The following is a 20465-nucleotide window of genomic DNA, read 5'->3' on the forward strand; positions in this document are numbered from 1 at the left end:
TAGGTAAAGCAATGCACTGTGAGTAGTAGCTGAACAGTGTATGTTGTGGATTCCCTACTCTACAACCATCAACCATATTACATATTGCACTTTGGATAGCTTCAAATTTTCTTAGAAGTCCCTTAAATCCATCTGTCATGCTCTGGTGAATGTAATATTCAACAGATCTCTTGTCTTTAATATGTGGATGCTAAGGCAAGCACATCCATCCTCCTCCTTTCTCCCTGCTCCTCTTTCCCAAGAGTGTTAGATCCCTTCATATTGATATTCCAGCTCTGTCAGTTCTCCCACCTGTGTCTGTTAAGACAATTAACTAATAATTTTGATGATTTTTAAAGGTTTGCAATGTGATTTTACTTTCCATGCTTTAGAAATTTACATGACCTGCACATCACCTGTCACATCTACCACCTTCCAGTAGTCCTTTTCTCCCTTATGAATTTTCTTTCTCTACCATAATTTCACACCATCCATGAGCACAAATTTGCTCACAGTGATATACAGAGGGATTTTTTTATCTTTTCCCTTGAATTCATCATCAAGCATCCTTTACTAAATGTTTCAATGTTAATCACCTTTTCATGGCTAAGGAAGCCAAAGCTCCCATGACACTGGCCTGATTGAAAGTGCTTCAACCACTGTGCATACTTGAAAATATTCTTTTGAGGAAGCAGAGTGATTTTAATAGCTAAGTCTTATGCCCTGTGAAAAACAAGCAACCTCATTACCCTGTCATTAATCTCTCACTCTCTACAGTTTGTTTCCATACATCTTCCTTTCCCATACTGACACTACAGCTTCCCAGGACACTTCTGATGCTCTGCCTTACAAAACTATCATTTACTGTCAGGTTTTTTTCACAGAATGAATCTGCTATTTCACCATTTGCCATTTAATTTCTATTACTGCTATACCTCAGACTGCTGTTTGTGTTGGCTAAGGACCATGCAGAGACTGGGGACATCTTTTGTCAGGTGCTGGCCATACTGACATGGAAAAGCCTGAAGTGATGCTTTCTTCTGTCACACAAGAGACTTCCACAAAACCTCCACAAATTCTTAGTCTCTTTCTTCCAGAACATTTAATTGATGCCTCCCTTAGCAAATCTGCCTCACAGCAGGATAATTTCACAATAATCTGTTATTACAAAATGCTTCAGAAATATTTTAAAATATGCACATTGACAACTTGAAATTCCCACTCCTGGCCCCTGTAAAGGTAAACTGGACAACATAAAATTAAATTGATAATTTTCCAGTAATTGTAGCCAAAGGAAAGAGTTCTGAGTGCCTGACTCGATCTTTTCTTTTGCATTTAAGAAAGAGTTATACTGCATGGGAGTGCAAAAAGTCCCAGTCAAGTTGGCTTCAGCATCTCAGAGGCTACTTAGGCTATCAGGAAAAATAACATTTCTGCTCCACAGATTTTACAGTTTATTTCTAAATTGCTACTGCTGAACATTGAGTTAAAGATATGCACACAGTTTTTCTTGTCCTTCCAAGGGACTTCATGCAGAGGGTACAAGAATAAAATAATTTGACTTCAAGGGGATGATTATGGCCAAAGACTCTCTCATGAGAGTTGGGACTGTTCAGGCTGGAGAAGCAAAGGCTCTGGGCGACCTTATAGCACCTTCCAGTACCTAATGGGGCTATACAAGAGCTGACAGGGACTTACAAGGGCGTGGAGTAATAGGAAAAGATGAAATGGCTTTAAATCAACAGAGAGCAAGTTCAGATTACATATTAGGAACACATTTATTACTCTGAGGGTGCTGAGACACTGGAATGGGTTGCCCAGGGAAGCTGTGGGTGCCCCATCCCTGGAAGTGTTCAAGGACAGGTTGGATGGGGCTTTGAGCAGCCTTTTCTAATGGAAAGTGTCCCTGCCCATGGCATGGATCATCTTTAAAGTCCTTTCCAAAACTAACCTCCCTGTGAGTCTGTGATTTTCATCTGCTGTGCAGTTTATCTGAACTTTGACATGCTGCAATACAGCTCTTAAATGATGCGTTTGTATCAAAATAGCCTGCAAATAGTTGACTGAATTTTTGAAAATAAGTTTACCTCAAGAAATATACTACTATCTGATCGCATTTTTTCCTGGTAAGTTGCCTGTCTTATTGTAAGGTTCTTCAGTGAAATGTAACATTAGTTTCATTTCCAGTTTATCCTTTGCTCTTGAGGAAGCAATCTCTGTCATTCCTCTGAAGGAGTCAGAAAACAGTGGTAAGAACTAATAATACCAAACAGCACTGTAATTTCCTATGAGGAAAACATATTTTCTACCGGTAATTATTGCCAACAGCAATCTTGGAAATATCGTATAACTTATTGTTTAAAACATCAAACAGAAGGAACTGCTTTGTATCAAGGATGACTAATGCAGGAACATGTGCTTCCACACATGCACAGACACATTAGATAAAATGTTGATGTTTAGAGGTTTACAAGATGTAAACATTGACTCTGGGGTCTGCTTAAGTTTACACTTGAATTTAGAATGCAAACATAGCAGTTAATGTATAACCATGATGGACATGAAGAGGCAGAAACAGCTGCAATTGTTACGGACGGCCTTCTCCAATCTGCTTGGTACTACAGTTGCAGGAAGAGCAGAACTGTACAAGAAAATCAGTCAGCTGTGTTTGAGAAAGCAGAGTAGAGGCTAAAGGCAAAAATAAAAAGTTATTCAACGATTATACCCAGGTGCTTTGCAAACAATAGATGCTTTGTTGGGGAGTGTGAAAAACACTCATTTACTTTGTGTGATGAAGCATGTGCAGATGAAGTGGCATATGTGATGGAAAACTGAAATGTCCACAGGCTTAACCCTGCCTGAAGTTACTTTGGAACAACTCCCACCATCTTCAAATGATAGAACTGTCCCTTAGGTAGAAAAATTCATCTGCAGCTTAAGCTCTCATTCTGTGGCAGATGGCTGTGACGCTGGGAGTTCTGACAGCGTCCAGACTTTGGTTATGGAAAGTGTCTGCAAGAGGGACACAGAAGGGTCTGCTGTAGGTGGTGCTCAGTCCATAAGAATGGCCAGGATGGACACTGTCTGCAGCAATTCAGCATCTCCATTCTCCCTGTGGTTCCTGCCTGAGCTCTGTGGGATTACCCTGCTTTGCTAGACAGGGGTCTGGCCTGGGAGTAGCTACATGGAGGTCAGTTTAAGTGCCCTTCTGGACTGGGACCTAGGGCTGATTCTTTACTGAGGAAGCCTCATGAAATTCAACATCTGGATTGCTTATCCTTTGAAAAAAGTGAACATTCTTACAACTGGAGTGGCTTTGATTCATAAGAAAGGTGGACTTTATACCACTTTGTACTTCATAAACAGAATGCATTCTTTTAAAGCTCGCTTTAAATAGACCTGGCATTTGCACTAAGCAGAAAGCAATGTCTTGTGCCACTGTGTTTGCTTAAGAAAAGCCAGCATTTCCTTCTCAGATCCATGAAGATTCTGTAGGAATTTTCTCCTTGTCAGTATTGTCACATTATAGAATTACCGAGTGCTGGTGGACATCTTCATAAGGAGCAGCATTAAAGTGGATTGCCATATTGTTTTAGCTGATCATAGGAATTAAATCCAAACCAGTGTCCACTTCAGTCACATGAAATAACAGGTACTAAATAAATTACCAGCTTTGTAAATGTCATTTTCAGAAAAAAAAACCTTATTCCAAGACAAATGTCTAGAGTTTACCCATGGGTATGGATTTAGCATGAGTTTAAGTGCTTTGCTGGTACTGCATGATGAAGGAGTTTGATGGATCAAGCTAAATTTCTAACCAGTAAACACAAGTTATATCAGAGCCATGAGTTGTACTTCATATACTCCTTGGGGGAGTTTCGGCAGACAGGTCTCATTCAAAAGGCATGAGCCTACTGCAGAAGGGAGTCCTTCCCCTGAATTCAGGGGAGCTTGTATTGGCCCAGGAAAAATAAAGTGCCAATTTGCAGATAACTGTCTGGCATAGTTTAACACAAAGCAACTGCAGCTGGTAGCACTTCATTGGCATATAGTTATTTTCAACATCCTTTCTGCTTTGTTGATGTTACCTCTTCCTTTTTCATGCCATTTGCAACACATCATTAGACTCACTGTAAATTTGTGGGCGTAAATTGTGTCCCTGGGGATGAAGCCTCACCAGGGGTGAATAAACAATCTCCTCTTCCCCAACCAAATCCCAACTGTGCCTCACATTTCATGGAAATGATCAGCAGCTCCACTATCAAAACATTCACGCCTTATGAGTAATATTTATGATGGGAGTTTTTTATGTTGGGTTTTCCCCCCAAGAAGAAAGAGAGGAATAATTAACAGAAACAGACCAAATGAGAAATTTCCACATTATTACTATTATTTTCATAAGGCTTTCACAGGAAAGTAAAAGCTTTTGCAAGTAATAAAAGTCCTCATTAAACATCTTTCTTTCTTTTGGAAATGGGGTAAATTATGAAGCAGATTAATAAATAAATAGGACTATAAATACATAAAAGTCATTGCCTTCCTCCAGTAATTTAATATGAGCATCCCACTCTGAAATAAGGAAAAGTTTATTCACACAGAAAGAATAGAGCAGATGTGAGGTTTTTCCATCAGCTTAAGTGCTGCCTTGGTAAGGTGAGTTGTCCGACTACATTAAACAAACATTTTAGTCAGGCATCACACAGGAAAATAAACAGTAGCAAAGGAAACATGAAAATATTAAAGACTGTTATTCTTTGGCGCCTTTTCCTGCGAAGCAGGTGATAAAATATTACTGTGTTTCCACAGGTAAGGAAACACGCTCTTAAACACTTTGCAGAAACACATATTACGATCATCACTTAAAATGTCAGAAGTGGATAGGACTCAACTGTGACAGCACACAAGAGGCTGCTGAGAAATGCTGCAGGACCAGAGGGTTTTGCACACTGAGCCAGGCTCCTGGGCTACCAAAGCAGCCTTCTGGCAGAGAGGCAAAAAGCATCTTTCAGGAGATGGCTGTAGAGTTACCTGATTTCAGGACAGACTTCTCTTGAAGCCTAATTAATCAAATGTTAGTGAAGAGGGAGAGACTATCTGTTGTATAATTTCTGACCTCTTTCTGTCCCACTGAGCATCAAAGAATGCACATAGGAAGAGAGGAGACCTGCTGAGCTCCACTGTTTTTGCCCACCTGTGATATACTGCACTATGCTGCACAGATGTAACATGGTTTAGTTTATGTAGATGGAATTTATGCACCATGTCAGTAATTTCTGTTCACCATGAAATTTTGTCTGGCTATCCATCATGTCTGAAATTCTACACATATTTAAATATAAAACATCCTTGAAATGGTTTCTGCATTGTAGCCAGAAGTTATCTACAACGTACATTCATCAGAAGAAATAAAGCAATCACTTTTTACTACCAGGACTTGGATTTCCATCAGCCTGGAAAACCAACTTGAAAATGTTTTGGTCTGGGTTCAAAGATCTGCACAGTCACCCAGTGCCCAGAGTGTAGGGAAAGCTTTTATTCTCCTGTCTACTATGACGGTAGGATGGTAAAGATGTAGGTGTGAGATTGCAAGGTGCTACCTGAAATCCTTTCTAGTATCAGTTTCTGTCTCTATTTTAAAATGCACTGCATGCACCAGCCTGTCTGGCCAGTGTGGTTTGGGGAAGCTGCTCATGACTAACATCCATATATATATTTTTAGGTTAAACTAGTGGCTAGGCAGGTTCAGTAGATCAACTTACTGCCCCGAGATGCAGGTCTACGTAGAGCTCTGCTGCTCATCCATTCTCTTGAACACTGGGTTCTTTTTTAAACATGCTGGTTCAGCATTTGAAAAATAAAACCTAGATGAGTACATAATGTGCATACCCTCCTTGGCCGTGCATACCTCAATGAATGGGTTTTGTTCCATTCAGCATGGAAGGCAGAGCTCTTTTTATTTTGTTCAGTAAAACAAAATAAAAATCAAAAGAACTATGCCTTCTGTGCTGAATTAAAATCTGGTCATAACTTCTGTTGCATTTTAATTTAGAAAGCAGAGCAAAAAGGAAAGGTAAATTAAATTTTAGCTGTGCAATTATACAGCTTTTTAAAAGATTTTTTTTTCAGGGGCAAAACCTCTTATTTCACCATTTCATGTGAAGATTTTTATCAAGTGCTCACCTAATACCTTAAGCACTGGTTTTTATATCTGAAAAATACAAGCAGAATAGGTGGAGGTGCTACTGAGTTCCATGAACACAACATGATGCACTGTCCTTACCCAAGCATTTTGGTTAGATGGGTATTTCCACAGCACTTCAGTCCCAGAAAAAGAACTCAAAAAATTTTCCCATCTTACTTGTCAGGAAATTGAGGTGAAAATGTAAAATGAGTTTTCAAAGAAGGCAGGAAACAAACACCATGACTCTCACTAGAAATCAGCAGCTGTAAATTCTAATGCAGACAAAGTATGAATTATCTGACTGTCCTAGCAGCAAGGGTAAAAGCTGCATAGAAAACCTGGAAGACATTGTTTTCTGGTATCTGAAGCAAAAAGAACAGTCAGTGGATTCTGAGTGACATTTATCTCCCTTGGGTTTTGGTTTCTAGTAGAGAGAGTCCCTCTGCGATCAGTAAAACGCATCGGTCACTGCAGGGTGTGATTCGCCTTTCCTGTTTAAAGCCAGCTGCTCAGACTGCATGATGTTCATAGTGAGCAGATGAAGACCAACCACAATGTCAGATTTCAAATCTCTCTGATAAATAAAAAGAATTGGAATAGAAACAGATCTCAAGCCATGATAACTCCTGAGGCTGGGTAATTCAAACCCAGAATGCTACCTCCCAGTTGGCTTCCTGGAAATAAACTTTTAAAATAACTTGAGTCATCAATGTAAAAACTTCTGTTCCATTTTCATGGCAACTGGAAGCTTATATATTACTGGCCTCTGATGTAAATTTATCTCAAAGATGCTATTTTATAGTTGTGTAAAATGTATCCCACAATAAAATCTTTTACTCTCTGGCACCTCAGGGATTTAATTTTGTCATCCTGTACATCTGAGAGGGAGAAGCAGCTACTGCTGGGAGACAAGCCTCAATACCTCAGCTGGGACTTGCTTCCTTTACAGTCCTGTGGAGTGCCTGAAACTGCTATAGCCCTCTTTGCCTCTGTAAAACAAGGGAAATTTAAACCCTCCACATGAAATCTGAATGTTTCCACACTTGGAACAAGATAAAATTTGAAACACAACTCTGGAGTTCTACCTTCATTATTTGTTTTACAACTTCTGTTGGATGCTTAAATTAACTAGGCATCTCTTATTTCCAGCTTTCACTTATGTGACAGCCTAAATGAATCTGATAGCCTTGTTTCAGGCTTCTGAGTCCCCTCCTTCCTAACCTGCCCCAACAGTACAAAGCAGACCTCCCCCTGGCCCAGGCTGCAGTGCTCCCCTGCTCCCCGACCAGGTTAAACAAACAGGGAGATTCCTCCAGGGAAGTCACAGGTTCAAGATCACAAAGGACCCACCTCATTTGGGCCAGTTAGAGGTTTTTCTTGCTATTGTGCTTATCTGTATCTTCCCTGTCATCCAGACATTAACCTCTGACCTGTGAGCCTGCCTCTCGAAAAAGCTGTGCAGTGTTTACCCATTATGTAATGTCTGTGCTTTTGTGGAAATTTTACAGAAACAAATGGAGGAAGTTTGCCAGTCAAACGGCTGGACAATAAATCCTGTTCCATGTAGATAGAATGGTTTACTGTCACTGTAAGTCTGCTACTGGCATCTGTCACAAAAAAAATGTTTACAAATTTCAGGGCACTGGAGTGCCAAAGTATTCCAGCACTTCAGGACTATACATGATTTGTAGAACCACCACTGCTGTGGTAGATAGGGGTAGCCTTGTTTTGCTAGCCTGAATAAACAGAGTGACAATGTTTCAGATAAGTCAGGGTCACTAATGTTTAATATTTCTGTCTATTGATCTTCTAAGTTCACAAATACAAGTACCCAAATGCTTGTTTGTTCATTATAATGCTTTTTTCTGCCCTAAGGTATCTTTGCTAGAAGTTAAACCAGGTAAGCAAAGGCCCTTCAGCCTCTTTTGCTTGTTTCTTATAGGTCTTTTATTATTTATACACTGTATGTTCCCATCCTTCCTTACAATCCATCTTCTTTACAGTCTCTGCTGTCTCTTATCCTTCTGTGTTGTTTCCTCTTTGGGACAAGACACTTCATTATGTTCCCTTTCTGGACAGTGTCATCACAATTCCTCTTGCTGTGCAACTGGGGCTTCCATATATCATCAACTATGGAGTTAGAACAACAGAAAGACATGTTTGGATAAGAAGCAGGAACAAACATAATTTGGAAGTGGGGCAATAATAGGTAATGTAATTCTTCCTTCACTGATTCTTTCAGCCAAGGGCCTGATCCTGCAGCAACTGAATGGAGCTTTTCACTCTCAGTGTCAATGGGAGAAGCACTTGGTCTTAGAGTTCTATTCTAATTAAGCTTTCAAATCTCATTTCCTTTCAGAGGAGAGAAAACATTGTTGTGACTAAGCTTTGGATGTGGTAACAAATCCCTGGCAGGTTGGGTTGTTTTAACGGACGTATTAGATTTAAGGAAACTTTTACCATCTTTTCTGCCCTTAATCACAGCTTTTATTACAATTACAGTAATGCAACAGAGTCACATGCCAAAGGCAATATGTATATTTTTAATGAGTTGACATGCAACCTTCCTGGAGAGAAGAAACAACCTCATTTGCTGAATGTTTCTGAACTATATCTAATTTATTAGAGGAAAAGGAAGTGTTCAGAAAACCATCTACCAAAAATTCAGAGGCTTTAGTAACTCACAGATGAGCAGTCTCATAAGACACACTCAGTTGTTGTGCTAGATTTAGCAAATTTTTGCTGAATGGTAACATTTTCTATTGTCCTCAAACAATAAAAGAGAAGGTTAACAGGCAATATCCGGATGCTCAGAGATTATTAATCCACACATGTGGTCCTGAGTCACTGGGCTGTAAAACACCATCAGTTTCCAAAGATGCAAACCAAAGGGGAATTGTACTTGAGAGAGATGCTATCACAAGCCCAAAAGAACTACTTGCATCAATAAGGCCTATTTATGCAAGTTTTACAAGACTTTGGCTCCTAGGGGTGTTCATTCCGGTACAATTTATTCAGGCAACAAACTGAACATAGCCAGAGAACACATCCCATGAGTGAAGAGCCTTCAGCCTGGTTTCTTGCCTCAATTTACCTTACAGCTAGGACACAGGTCAGACACTGGTACACAGAGGAAATTACAACAGGCTGACAGGCACACATCAACCTGGCTCATTCACCTGGGGACTAAAGAGCTCAGAGGGTCAGCGTCCAACAGCAGAACACAAAATCCGTTCTGCTCAATTATTCCTGTGGCTGCAGTGTGGCCTGGGCCAAACAACACATACAAACAATGGCTGGCCCTGCTTTTTTGGAGGTTAACACAGGCCAAGGACCATTTCCAATACAACCCTGGCTGTGTATAACCTGTATTTTAGAGGTACAAGTTTATCTGTGGGGACCAGAGAAGGATTCCTGGCTTGTGGAGATGTGACCTCACAGACCCCCACATACCTTTTTCTGAGACAAAACTATCAAAGGAAGACACTTGAATACCTCGTGTAGGTATGACTGCATGCTTGCTTTCTCCTTGGTCACCACTGAACTGTCATCAATTAATAGGAACTCGAGCCACAAAGTAGAAGAGTTCAATCAGAAATGTGTATTAGGAACCAGGAGTCTGCTTTTGTCAGGCACAGGGCACTGCAAGGGAGTGACTGTCATTATGTCCAATCTGTACAACAAAAGTGGGGCTGTCCAGGCTGGCAGCACAAGCCCTACAGTCCTACAGGGAGCCTCCCACACAGAGTCACAGACCCATGAAAGGCACAGCCCCTCACTGCAATCCCAGTTACTCTGGCACATCTGTTTGGATGATTAGTAAGTAAAATTTAACTGATAGAAGACAGAGCCCAACTGGAAATGTAGGAATGTGTTTTTACTACTATTAATGCAATCAAAACTTCCTTCTTGCTATTATTACTGCGTTAGCATGTCAATTCCATTCCAAATTGTTTTAAACTGTTAACTTACCAAAATACCTGGAGTATAGCACAATTCACATTCTGGTTTTCATTCTAAACTTAACATAATATATCTGAAATTATTCTGCTTCTTAAAGTTGTTTCTCTTGCTAGAATGTGTAAAATATATGTACAATATACACCGGAGGAGCGTTAATCTTTCTCTTTGTGCCCAAAAAAGTGCTGAAATTCAGTGCATAAAGTAACTTCTATGAGTCTTTGTAGACTGAAGGTCCTTTTCTGAATTTACCAATATTCCAATTCAGATGACAGAGTCTATACAGCTGGCTAAAACAGCTTAATAAAAACAGATGCAAAGAACTCTTTGTGAAACTGATTACTGATTTACATTCACCATCCAATATGAATGAAATGCAAAAACTAAGCAGACGTAAGTCACATAAAGTAAATTGTAAAAAGAGTGTTTTAATCACATGAGAAATCATGTCAGTAGTATAGGTCAGAAATATATATTCTTTGTGAAAATATTTTGTTATTTTGCCTTTAACATTTTTTTTAATTTACTCATACGAGACTTTCCTGTACCCATGGTCTTAATTTTAGAAAAGACCAGATCTGTTACTCCGCTGTTAAAGTATGTTAAACTCATACTTTAATACTAAAAAACTAAATCAACATTTACTAAATGAGAAAAATACAAAAGGTGGTTTAACACAGAAAGGTGCTCACCAATGCAGTCGACACTGAAGAGATTTATGGAGGTTGTTATTGAGGACTCATCGCAGGTCTTCATCCCCCGCAGAGCAAACCTCACCAGGGAGGCCTTGACTCCCTCGGGCAGGAAGGACAGCAGGAACACGGGCATGTAGAGCGCGTAGCGCAGCTTGCACAGCAGGGGCGTCATGAGCTTGCCCTGCGGGGACTGAGCCATGCGCTCGATGGTCGGGAACAGCAGCACGGAGCGCAGCACCTGCCAGGGCACAGACAGCACCGTCACAGGGGCACGGCAGCACAGCCCATGCAGACCCAACCTTCACACGAGTCTCCATCGCATGAAACTGAGCTTCCAGGCACGGCAGCACAGCCCATGCACACCCAACCTTCACACGAGTCTCCATCGCATGAAACTGAGCTTCCAGGCACGGCAGCACAGCCCATGCACACCCAACCTTCACACGAGTCTCCATCGCATGAAACTGAGCTTCCAGGCACGGCAGCACAGCCCATGCACACCCAACCTTCACACGAGTCTCCATCGCAGTGACACTGAGCTTCCAGGCACATTGCCCCAAAGGTGTGTGATGTGCCCAGATTCAGTTTTTTAAAACATGAAGCAAACAAGTACACAGTTACAAAATCGTGTTTTATGATAAGAACTCAAGAGGAGAGTGGCCTTTGGAAGCACCGGCAGGAGTAACCCCAGCAGAGGGCAGCAGGCAGGAGCCCTCTGCTCAGTCCCGGCGGGCTTTTTATCTCAGGAAAAGTACACTGCTTTTCATTTCACCTGGTAAACTGCTTCCTCTAAGTAAACCAAACAAACAAATTTAAAAATGTCAGCTGCTGTGATGGTAACTTTAAAAATTGGCAACATACAGGGTTTTCAATTTGCAGCTTAATACAGGTAAACTTGGACAGAACAAGAAGCATACAGCCTCTTCACTACAATGGGTACGCTGGCATAAGATATTGCTTTTTATATCTTATAATGAAATAGACATTCTGAAGGTGGTAATTAGTTTATTTTATAATAATATACTATGGCCTTAAAGTAAAAAGAAATTAATTAAAGTCACATCCACCCATACTAATCGAAAGTGAGTTAATACATTTACTCATAGTTATATTTCAATGCTAACATGAAGCAAATATTCTAAAAGAATAATTGCAACTTTCTTCTGGAAGTAAAAATATATTGCAATAACTCATATAGGAATAACCCTCAAAGAGACACAGCCCTACCTAACAGAAGTATCAATAAAAAAAAGTAAGAGAGGATCTGGATATTGCATTGGTAGATAATAAGTTATAAACAGCTGGGCTTTCTTGGTGACTCAGTATCAATAAATGGAGTTACGTATGTCTGCTTAGCGCATATCATTCTATATGTTGTGCAAATTAGATTCTTATTTTTGTAAAATATATTTTACGATAATTTTCTTTACTCCCAGATGAGATGCAGCTGATGTATGCCTCTACACCTGTGCAGCACTCCCGGTCCCAGCAGCCCTCCAATGGAAGGCAGGGAATGCCACCCAGAGATGCTTACACAATCTGGGCATTGTAACAGAACAAACTGCAAAAATTCAGGAAATATAATAAAATCGCAGAATCCTTTAGGTTAGAGAAGGTCTTTAAGATCACTGAGTCCAACTGTTAGCCTAGCACTGCCACATACACAAATAAACCATATTCTCAAGTGCCATATCTATACATCATTTAAATACATCCAGGGATGGTGAATAAACCCCTTCCCTTGGGCAGCCTATTAAGTGCTTGGCAACCCTTTTTGTGCAGGAATTTTTCCTAATATCCAATCTAAACCTCCCCTGGCACAACTTCAAGCCTTTTCCTCTTGTCTTATCACTTGATCCTTGAAAGAAGAGACTGATCCCCACCTGGCCACAACCTTCCTTCAGGTAGTTGTAGAGCAATATGGACCCCCTGAAACTCCATTTCTCCACTCACCTCCCTCAGCCACTCCTATCAGACTTGTGCTTCTCAGCTCTCCTGTCCTTCTCTGGACACACTCCAGCCCCTCAATGTCTTTCCTATCATGAGGAGCCCAAAACTGAACTCAGCACTCGAGGCATGGCCTCAACATTGCCCAGTACAGGGTGACAATCACTGCCCTTGTCTTGCTGGTCACTGACAACTGTGTGTCTCTGCTGGGTAGCAGGTCACTAACCATCTCCCCATAGATTATGGGGGCTTCATTCTGCTCACTGTCCATGTCTGGATACTCAGAGAACAACTGCTCAGAGTCAGGTACTGATTTGCTGGCTCTTCCCGTTTCTTCCCTCATCATTCCCTGCAGCTGGAAGGACAGGGAATATTAGCTGTGCTTTTGATTCCTTATCCAGTTGTCCCAAGGCCCTGAAGTCTCTCTTGATTGTCCTTGGGCTGCTTGTTGCAATTCATTGCTATCTACCTGAAGAATCAATAATTGATAATAATCCAAGAGCTGTACCAGCGTGGGAAGATGGGAGGCTTTCTGTTCACATCTTTAACCCATCTCAGGGAGGCAGCAGGCTTCTGTAAGAAATGGGGCTGTTTCCTTCAGAAGGAGTCTGAAGGAAAATGACTCGTCTTTTTTTTTCAAGGTAGCAATTTTTATGGAAGCAGGTTGTATAGCCTGACAACCTCAGCAACACCTTCAAGGCAGCTGAACCATTGTTCTGGTTCCTGTTCTTGCAGAGCCTCACAGCTGTCACTCCAGGGCACCTGGAGGGGTGGAGAAGTCCCAGAGGAGACACACCAGCTGTGCCAGGCAGGAACTTGTCACCACTGCCCCTGGTCTCCTAAGCCACTGTGTTCAGCCAGACAGAGAGAGGGAAGGGAAACCTCTGTGTCATGCACCCACCCTCAGAAACTCTACTTCTTGCAGAATTTTAAAAGGAGAATTTGAAAGAGTTATTTATATAAAAATACAGAACTATTTTAATAAATCCTTCTGCTTTCCAGCTGATACTGCTTTGGTTTGAGACAAAGAAAAATACCTTCTCAGGGAAATCAATCCTGGGCCTCTTTTTATTAAAGGCAACCAGCAGCTGAAGTATTGGAATGCAAAACTTGTACTAAATTACATGGTAGTTTTGTGATATTTCAGCTAGGAGCTGAACCCAAACTGTTGTGATCTAAAGCAGATTTGACCTGCGTTCCCAGGCACACTTTAATCCTTTGACATTGCAGTTTATAGATATAGGATTAGTTGCTTGGATGGCTGTACTAACCACAGAGAAAGCTGCAAAACCTTGGCAGAAAAGGGAGAAACCAAGAAAACTGTTACCCCATCCTGTACATTCCTGCATTTTGTAATGACCCACAAATTTTAAAAATGGAGGGTAATTTTATTTAATTTCTTTTTTAAACCTTTTGCAGACATTAACAGAGAAATGTAAAATTCATATTTTTCAAACATTTATCCACTATTTCTTAATTTACTGCTGAATTCCCAAGCCATGATCTTGAAATGTGCATCTGGCTGCAGAACTGCTTAAAAGATTTAGTTCAACTTCTTTGCAACAGAAATGTAGATATGAGATTTAACCCATTTTGTTATAATGGCACATATAAAAAAGCATGTCCTATTTGTGTCTTGAAATAAATAAGTAGAAATATTCAGGTAAAACTAAGGAAATTAATAATATTCAAATGCTCACCATCAGTTAATTTTTGGGGTTTTTTTTTACTTTTTAAATGCCTGGAATTTATCTACACACAGTTTACACTACCTGAAATCAGGCAGATGGCACAGAATTATATTCAAGTTAAAATTTTCAGAATTAATATAAAAACAGTTATTCTGAAAATGGAGGACACTGGCTATCATAACCACCATATATTGTCATAACTATGAATGACACATAAATACCATTAAATAATGTGCAAAGGTTAATGATCCTTTTACTTATAGTAACCCTCCTCATAATTCAAGTTTCTTGAGAAAACCATCAGTCAAAATACAAGAAGTATTACAAATATTTATTTATATAATAAAAATATAGTATATTTTACCATACATATATATCTAAGTTTAGATATAATGCACAAATATTAACAGTATTAGAGAGTAACATTCAGATTCACCTAGTTTAAACTACCCCCAATTCAAAGTCCAGTAATATTTATCTGTTAAGCACATGGAAAGGCAGAGAGCTGAACAAGAGAAGACTCTGGAAACAGAGACTCAGATGGATCCAGGGACTAGAGGAAGTTGGCCAGTGATTCGACTGAAGGCAAACACGCCCCGTGTCCAGGAGGTGTACCACCTATCCTTGACTCTGCTTTGGTCAACCCACTAAAAACAGTACAAGCACTCTTAAATTATACTGTAATTGTCACCATTGATGATTGACAACCAACAGTATTTGTACAACTGGCCAATTTATTTACCAGTTATTCCCTTATCATGCTATTGAACGATGAGATTTCAACACTCAGGACAACACCTACACTAAAGTTCACTATTCAAGGAATAGATGTTCTTTTGTTTAGTCACCAAGGCAGTTGCTTCTATTTAATCATTAATTTTTAACTCTACATTTCACAGGGCTCAAACCCCAAATGGTTCAAGGGCCTACAATCTGATGCAGTGTCTCAGAAGTTCTACATTTTGTTAAGAACCAAAAGCTAACATTACCTGCAAACTCTTCACATAACTCATGTGGATGCCAGGGCAGCTCCTACTCCCTCGTCTAGCAGAGTGTATATATCACAGAGAGAATGAAATGGTGCATGGCCTGAGCATGCATCCAGAGAACAAACCAGCTCAGAATGTTCTGCTCTTGATTCTTTCAACACACACCACAGGAGGAAGGCGTGGGGACTTGGGGAGTTTCCCTTTTGACACTGTTTATATATTTCTGTATCTAGAGCAATCAGTCCATTAACTTCAGGAATGTATGACCTGCACAGTAAATTTTAGAACACAGAGGGAAGAGAAACGACTTATTTTACAGGAAAAGTGAGCTCTCAAAACAAGGAATATTAAATACCCATTCTGTAACAGCATGGCATTTACCAAGGTGCTTTGTTTAGGAAGAATCCCCAATGAATATGATTCACTTCCCACGATCCATATAAATATTAAAGAATAAAGCAAAGACTTCTAGCAAGATTCCACACATACATTCCTGTACAATCCAGGCTTTCAATTGAGCTTTTATCTAAATCTATCCACAGCAACGTGACAAAATGACAACTGAGTACCTTCACAGCTTCACTGCATAAGGGTTATGTCCAAACTTGGGTTTGGATTTGCAGTAAAAATTGCAAGTTGTTTTGTTTTGATTAAAATGAGAACAGAGTACAAAAAAGCCAAACCATTAAATTTCCAATAAGTTGCTGTTTAACGCTGCACAATTTAATAGTCTCAACCACACCAGCAAAGGATTTTTGTAAAATGTTTAAATGGTTTCCTTATAAAAATACTACAAGTATGCAAATTGGATAAAGTTAAAAACACCCCCACAGTAATATTTTCCACTAGTGCCTTCTACTGAATGAGTTGAAATATATTCTTCAGCTATAATTTGAAGTTTGAATGGGTAATACCATTTCTTTAAGGGACTGGTAAATGATGGTGCTGAGAATGTAAAATCATGCTTGAAAACTGGATGCCACTTACAACCAAAATCATGCTTGAAAACTGGATGCCACTTACAACCAGTACTGAAAGAAGTCACTTAATTTTCAGAGCAGTTAAGTCCTTCAATGCCAACAACAGGAGGTCAATGCTTTTGAACTCAGCCAGTTTTAATAACACAAGAAATGCTGTTTGCAGACTCAGGCCCCCAGGTGTGTGCCTTCTGAGCTCCCTCAGCCAGGGCCTGGAGAGGGCTGTCACACCATGCCACCTGCTCTTAATACAGAGAGACATTCTGCTAATAGAAATAAAGTAGGAGAGAAAAGCAGTCAGGATGCAAAAAGGCAAACACGGACCAACAGAAAAGAGCAAGAGCCATTTCAAAGATTTTTTTTCAGAGGAGGCTTCAAGGAGGTGAATACAGTAATTACAGCCATGCTTTCTCAGTCCTATCCCTTGGATCTCAATGAACAGACCACCCCTGCTCATGACAGACCACAGGTATGCTCAGATATCTCTATCAGAGCTATAAAATAAAAATATTCTGGCCCACTGAAGAAAATACCAGAAAGTGAAACTTCTCAGAAATAAATCACTGGTTCACTCTGCTTTAATGACAGAAGCAGTGGTTGCTGGAGGCTCTCACTGGCTTTTGAGCAGGGACGCTTTTGGAAAGCACTTGCTCCTGCTGCATAACCCATTCTTGATAACTGGGATGGCAGAAATGGTTAATACAATAACCACCACCAAAAAGATCACAAGGCTCAGATCCCACACCAGTTATGCATTTCAGAGCCCAAAGGGAACTCAGACTTCAAATCAGGGGGCAGAAGGAAGGAAACAATCCATGATGTGTTACATCAGAGTCACTGCACCATCCGGTGCTCAGTAATGGAGAGCCTAAGCACAGCACTGCACTCACACAGCCAGCTCTGGAAAGAAAACAAGTGAGGAAGTTTAATTTAAAATTCCTTCAAAACACTTCAGAAAGCAAGAGCTGCTTCTCTGTCAAAAGCAGCATTTCTTTTGATATATATTAGGTCACTCTATGTATTAGTTTGTTATTGCCCTCTTGTGCTGGCAGAAGAAATGCTATTATCTGTCAGGTGAAACCCAGTAAATTTCTCAAAGATAACATAATGATGCACTTAACGGTAATCTACAGTCTACCCTTGACACAGAATGCCACATTAATCACACAATTTCTTCTACTCAGTATGCAGAAACTTGCAGGCAAAACAACGAGGATCAGGGAAGTATTCTGTGCTTTATTGCCACAGCTGTGCCGAGCAGATTTCCAAGAAACGCACAGGATAAACCAGACAGTGCTGGCTTGGGCTGTCCTCTCCCCACAGCAGGACCTGCTGGGTTTGCCCATTCGCTTCACTTTACTCACTCATTAATAGAATATAATATGTAAAATACAGAGATCTACTTTAAAATCTTGAATAATTTCTTCTTCGTCAGTTTAAGATGTCGTTGGTTTTTGTACCAGTGAACTCTGTCACAACTCAATATCAACAAATTCACAGGATTTCATGACAGCAAAAGAGCCAAAGAATGGACACAAATGACAAAACACTTTTTTTCTCCTGGTGTGAAATCAAAAACATACTGTATGCATTTTCTTCTACTTTACCCTATGGATCTCCTGTAATTCTAAACAAATGTTTGGCATATTAAAGAGGTAAGAAAACAAATATCTCAAACATAGTTAACAGAAGATCTTACAACTGTTATTTCAAAGTGCTTTATAAGAATTATGCACCACAGAGAAGTCTTAGCATGCTTTTTATAGACAAATAAACTGAAATTTGTGAAGTTAGATGACTTCACATGAAAATATACATTGCAAAAGCAGGAATATTTTAAATAACTGTATGGTAAATTACAATTCTCTGCTCTTACCAAAGGTTACTTTTCTGGGTAACCAAACTGTTTCTGTAAAACAAAGATGTAAAAAATTGTAAATAAACAACATTTTGTAGGAAAGTTTGTATTTTTTGTTACAAATAACGTCACGGTGGCTTAGTTCACTAGTGGCTGCTTAGTGCTCAAGAATCTTCTGTTGACATCTTCTATGGACCCCTCCCAACATACAGGGGCTATAGAACAGGGCAGAGGCATGTGCACTTGATTTCAAAGTTTCCTTTAAAATTTTCTGCATTTCCTGTTTCTTAGTGCCCAAATTTTCACTTTGTGTCCTGGCACCAGATGCATTCTATTTTTTTCTATTTATTTCTTTCCAGACTTCTAATTCCATTATATAAAATCTATGAGATTAAGTGACAGAAGGAAAGATTTTTAAATTTTCTACAAAATGTCTTCTAAGAGGCACATAACATGCTCCCTGAAGAGCTGAATTTATTTTCCAGACAAATGCAGTTAGGATATGCAACTCTGTGAACATGCTGGTAAAACTAAATTAACACTCTTAAATTCTCTGATAGGCTGAAGGAACTCTTGCTCCCTAAGAAAAACAGACTTTTTGACTGTCACCAACAGCTTCATGTTCATGTTTGTCAGCTCAACTTCACTAAGGGTATTTGAATTGTCATAGTTTGAGAACAAAGTGAATCAAGGATCCAGGGTTGATCACAGGACCTTCTGGTAGAATTTCCATAGGCATACTGAGGATCCAGCTAGGGATTGAGTTGTTGAAGGGAATCAACACATGCAGGGCTGTGAAGGCACATCCAGGATGCACAGACACACAGGCAGAAATTCTCTCACAGTGTCTGAAGAAATTACTGTTCAGCAGAACTACCTTATGCCACCTTTAAACATACAATGACCCAGTTCATGTTTTCATGTAGGTTAGAGCACAGCAGTGTAAATGCAACAGGACAGCAGCAGAGAGCAATGATCCTAAGGATGAACATGATTTACAAGGTCAGGATGCTATTTGCCTTTTACATAGAAACATATGCACCCAAACAATAGCACCAAAGATATAAAACGTGAGTATGTAAAATCAAATGAACTTTTAAGGACTGAGCATAAAAGCATGCAAGCAGTCCACAGATCCATTTCCCACATAAATGTTGGATCAAATTTTGCTTGACAACTTCAGTGCCTTTACCTCTAAGGCATCAGGCCTTGGCATTACCTTGGGCATGTGCCAAGTCCAACACATGCAGACACACACGTGCACATACTCAGGTACATGCTTCTAATTCTTCCCTGAATAAATACAGCAATACCTAGAGATCCCATCCAGCACACTGGTTACATGAATATTAATGACATCTTACACTAAAAGAGCAAATTCACAAATACAGTAAAGCATGCATACATGCACAGAGCAGCTGAGCTGTGCCAGAAGAGCAGTATAACAAACACTTCTCTTTGTCAGTACAGCAATAACCTGAGCTCTGTCAGAGCAGAGGCACTTCTTATTCACTAGCTAGCATGGTTTTTTCCCCTTGTATGTCTTCTGTAAATAGAAAGAGGTGAAACCAGCACAAAAAATGTTATCTCCTAACCTCAGTACTGGTAAGTGAAACCAGGCTAGGGCCCAGGCTCTAAGACCAACACTTTTTAGTATGTTCTCTGGCAGGATTCTGGCCAAAGCCAGCAGGACATCTGGGCACAGGTTAAAAAACAGTGTAGACCAGGAATTCTTCTAAATACAGGACGTCTGTGAAGCAATCAAGTTTGGGTCTTGGAATATTCATGGCTGGAATCTAAGCTGTATTTGCCACTTGCTAACAGGAGCCACAGGGTGGGCCCTGGTATGTTTTATTAAAAAAAATTAAATACAATGTTTAGCATATTTACCTCAATTAGTCAGAAATACCTTGACCTTTTCAGTGATATTTAATAATTGGTTTTGTCTGCATGAGATTCTAAACACACTGTGGGGCAACCTTGGCAAGGATATAAAGATCTCCCCTCTGTTATCAAGGGATCATTCATCAGATGCTCAGCAAAGAAAGAACAGCCCATCACTAACTGTGTATGCATTTACAAACACAGATGTTAAAGGTATCTGCTGAAATTGCACCATGACATGGTGGGAAAATAACTGAGAATAAACCTTCACCCTTTCAGAGTCCATCTTAGTTCAGTGTTATCA

General features: G+C 40.0%; 1 protein-coding gene across 1 annotated transcript in view; it reads right to left on the bottom strand.

Moving 5' to 3' along the window:
- Nucleotides 1-20465, bottom strand: part of LDAH (lipid droplet associated hydrolase) — a 113471-nt gene that overhangs the window by 28878 nt on the left and 64128 nt on the right. Inside the window, exon 5 of the mRNA XM_063150908.1 lies at nucleotides 10813-11053. Coding sequence (XP_063006978.1) covers nucleotides 10813-11053 — 241 coding nt within the window. The remainder of the gene's footprint in view (nucleotides 1-10812; nucleotides 11054-20465) is intronic.

Source organism: Melospiza melodia, chromosome 3 (assembly GCF_035770615.1).
Source record: "Melospiza melodia melodia isolate bMelMel2 chromosome 3, bMelMel2.pri, whole genome shotgun sequence".
Taxonomy (NCBI): domain Eukaryota; kingdom Metazoa; phylum Chordata; class Aves; order Passeriformes; family Passerellidae; genus Melospiza; species Melospiza melodia.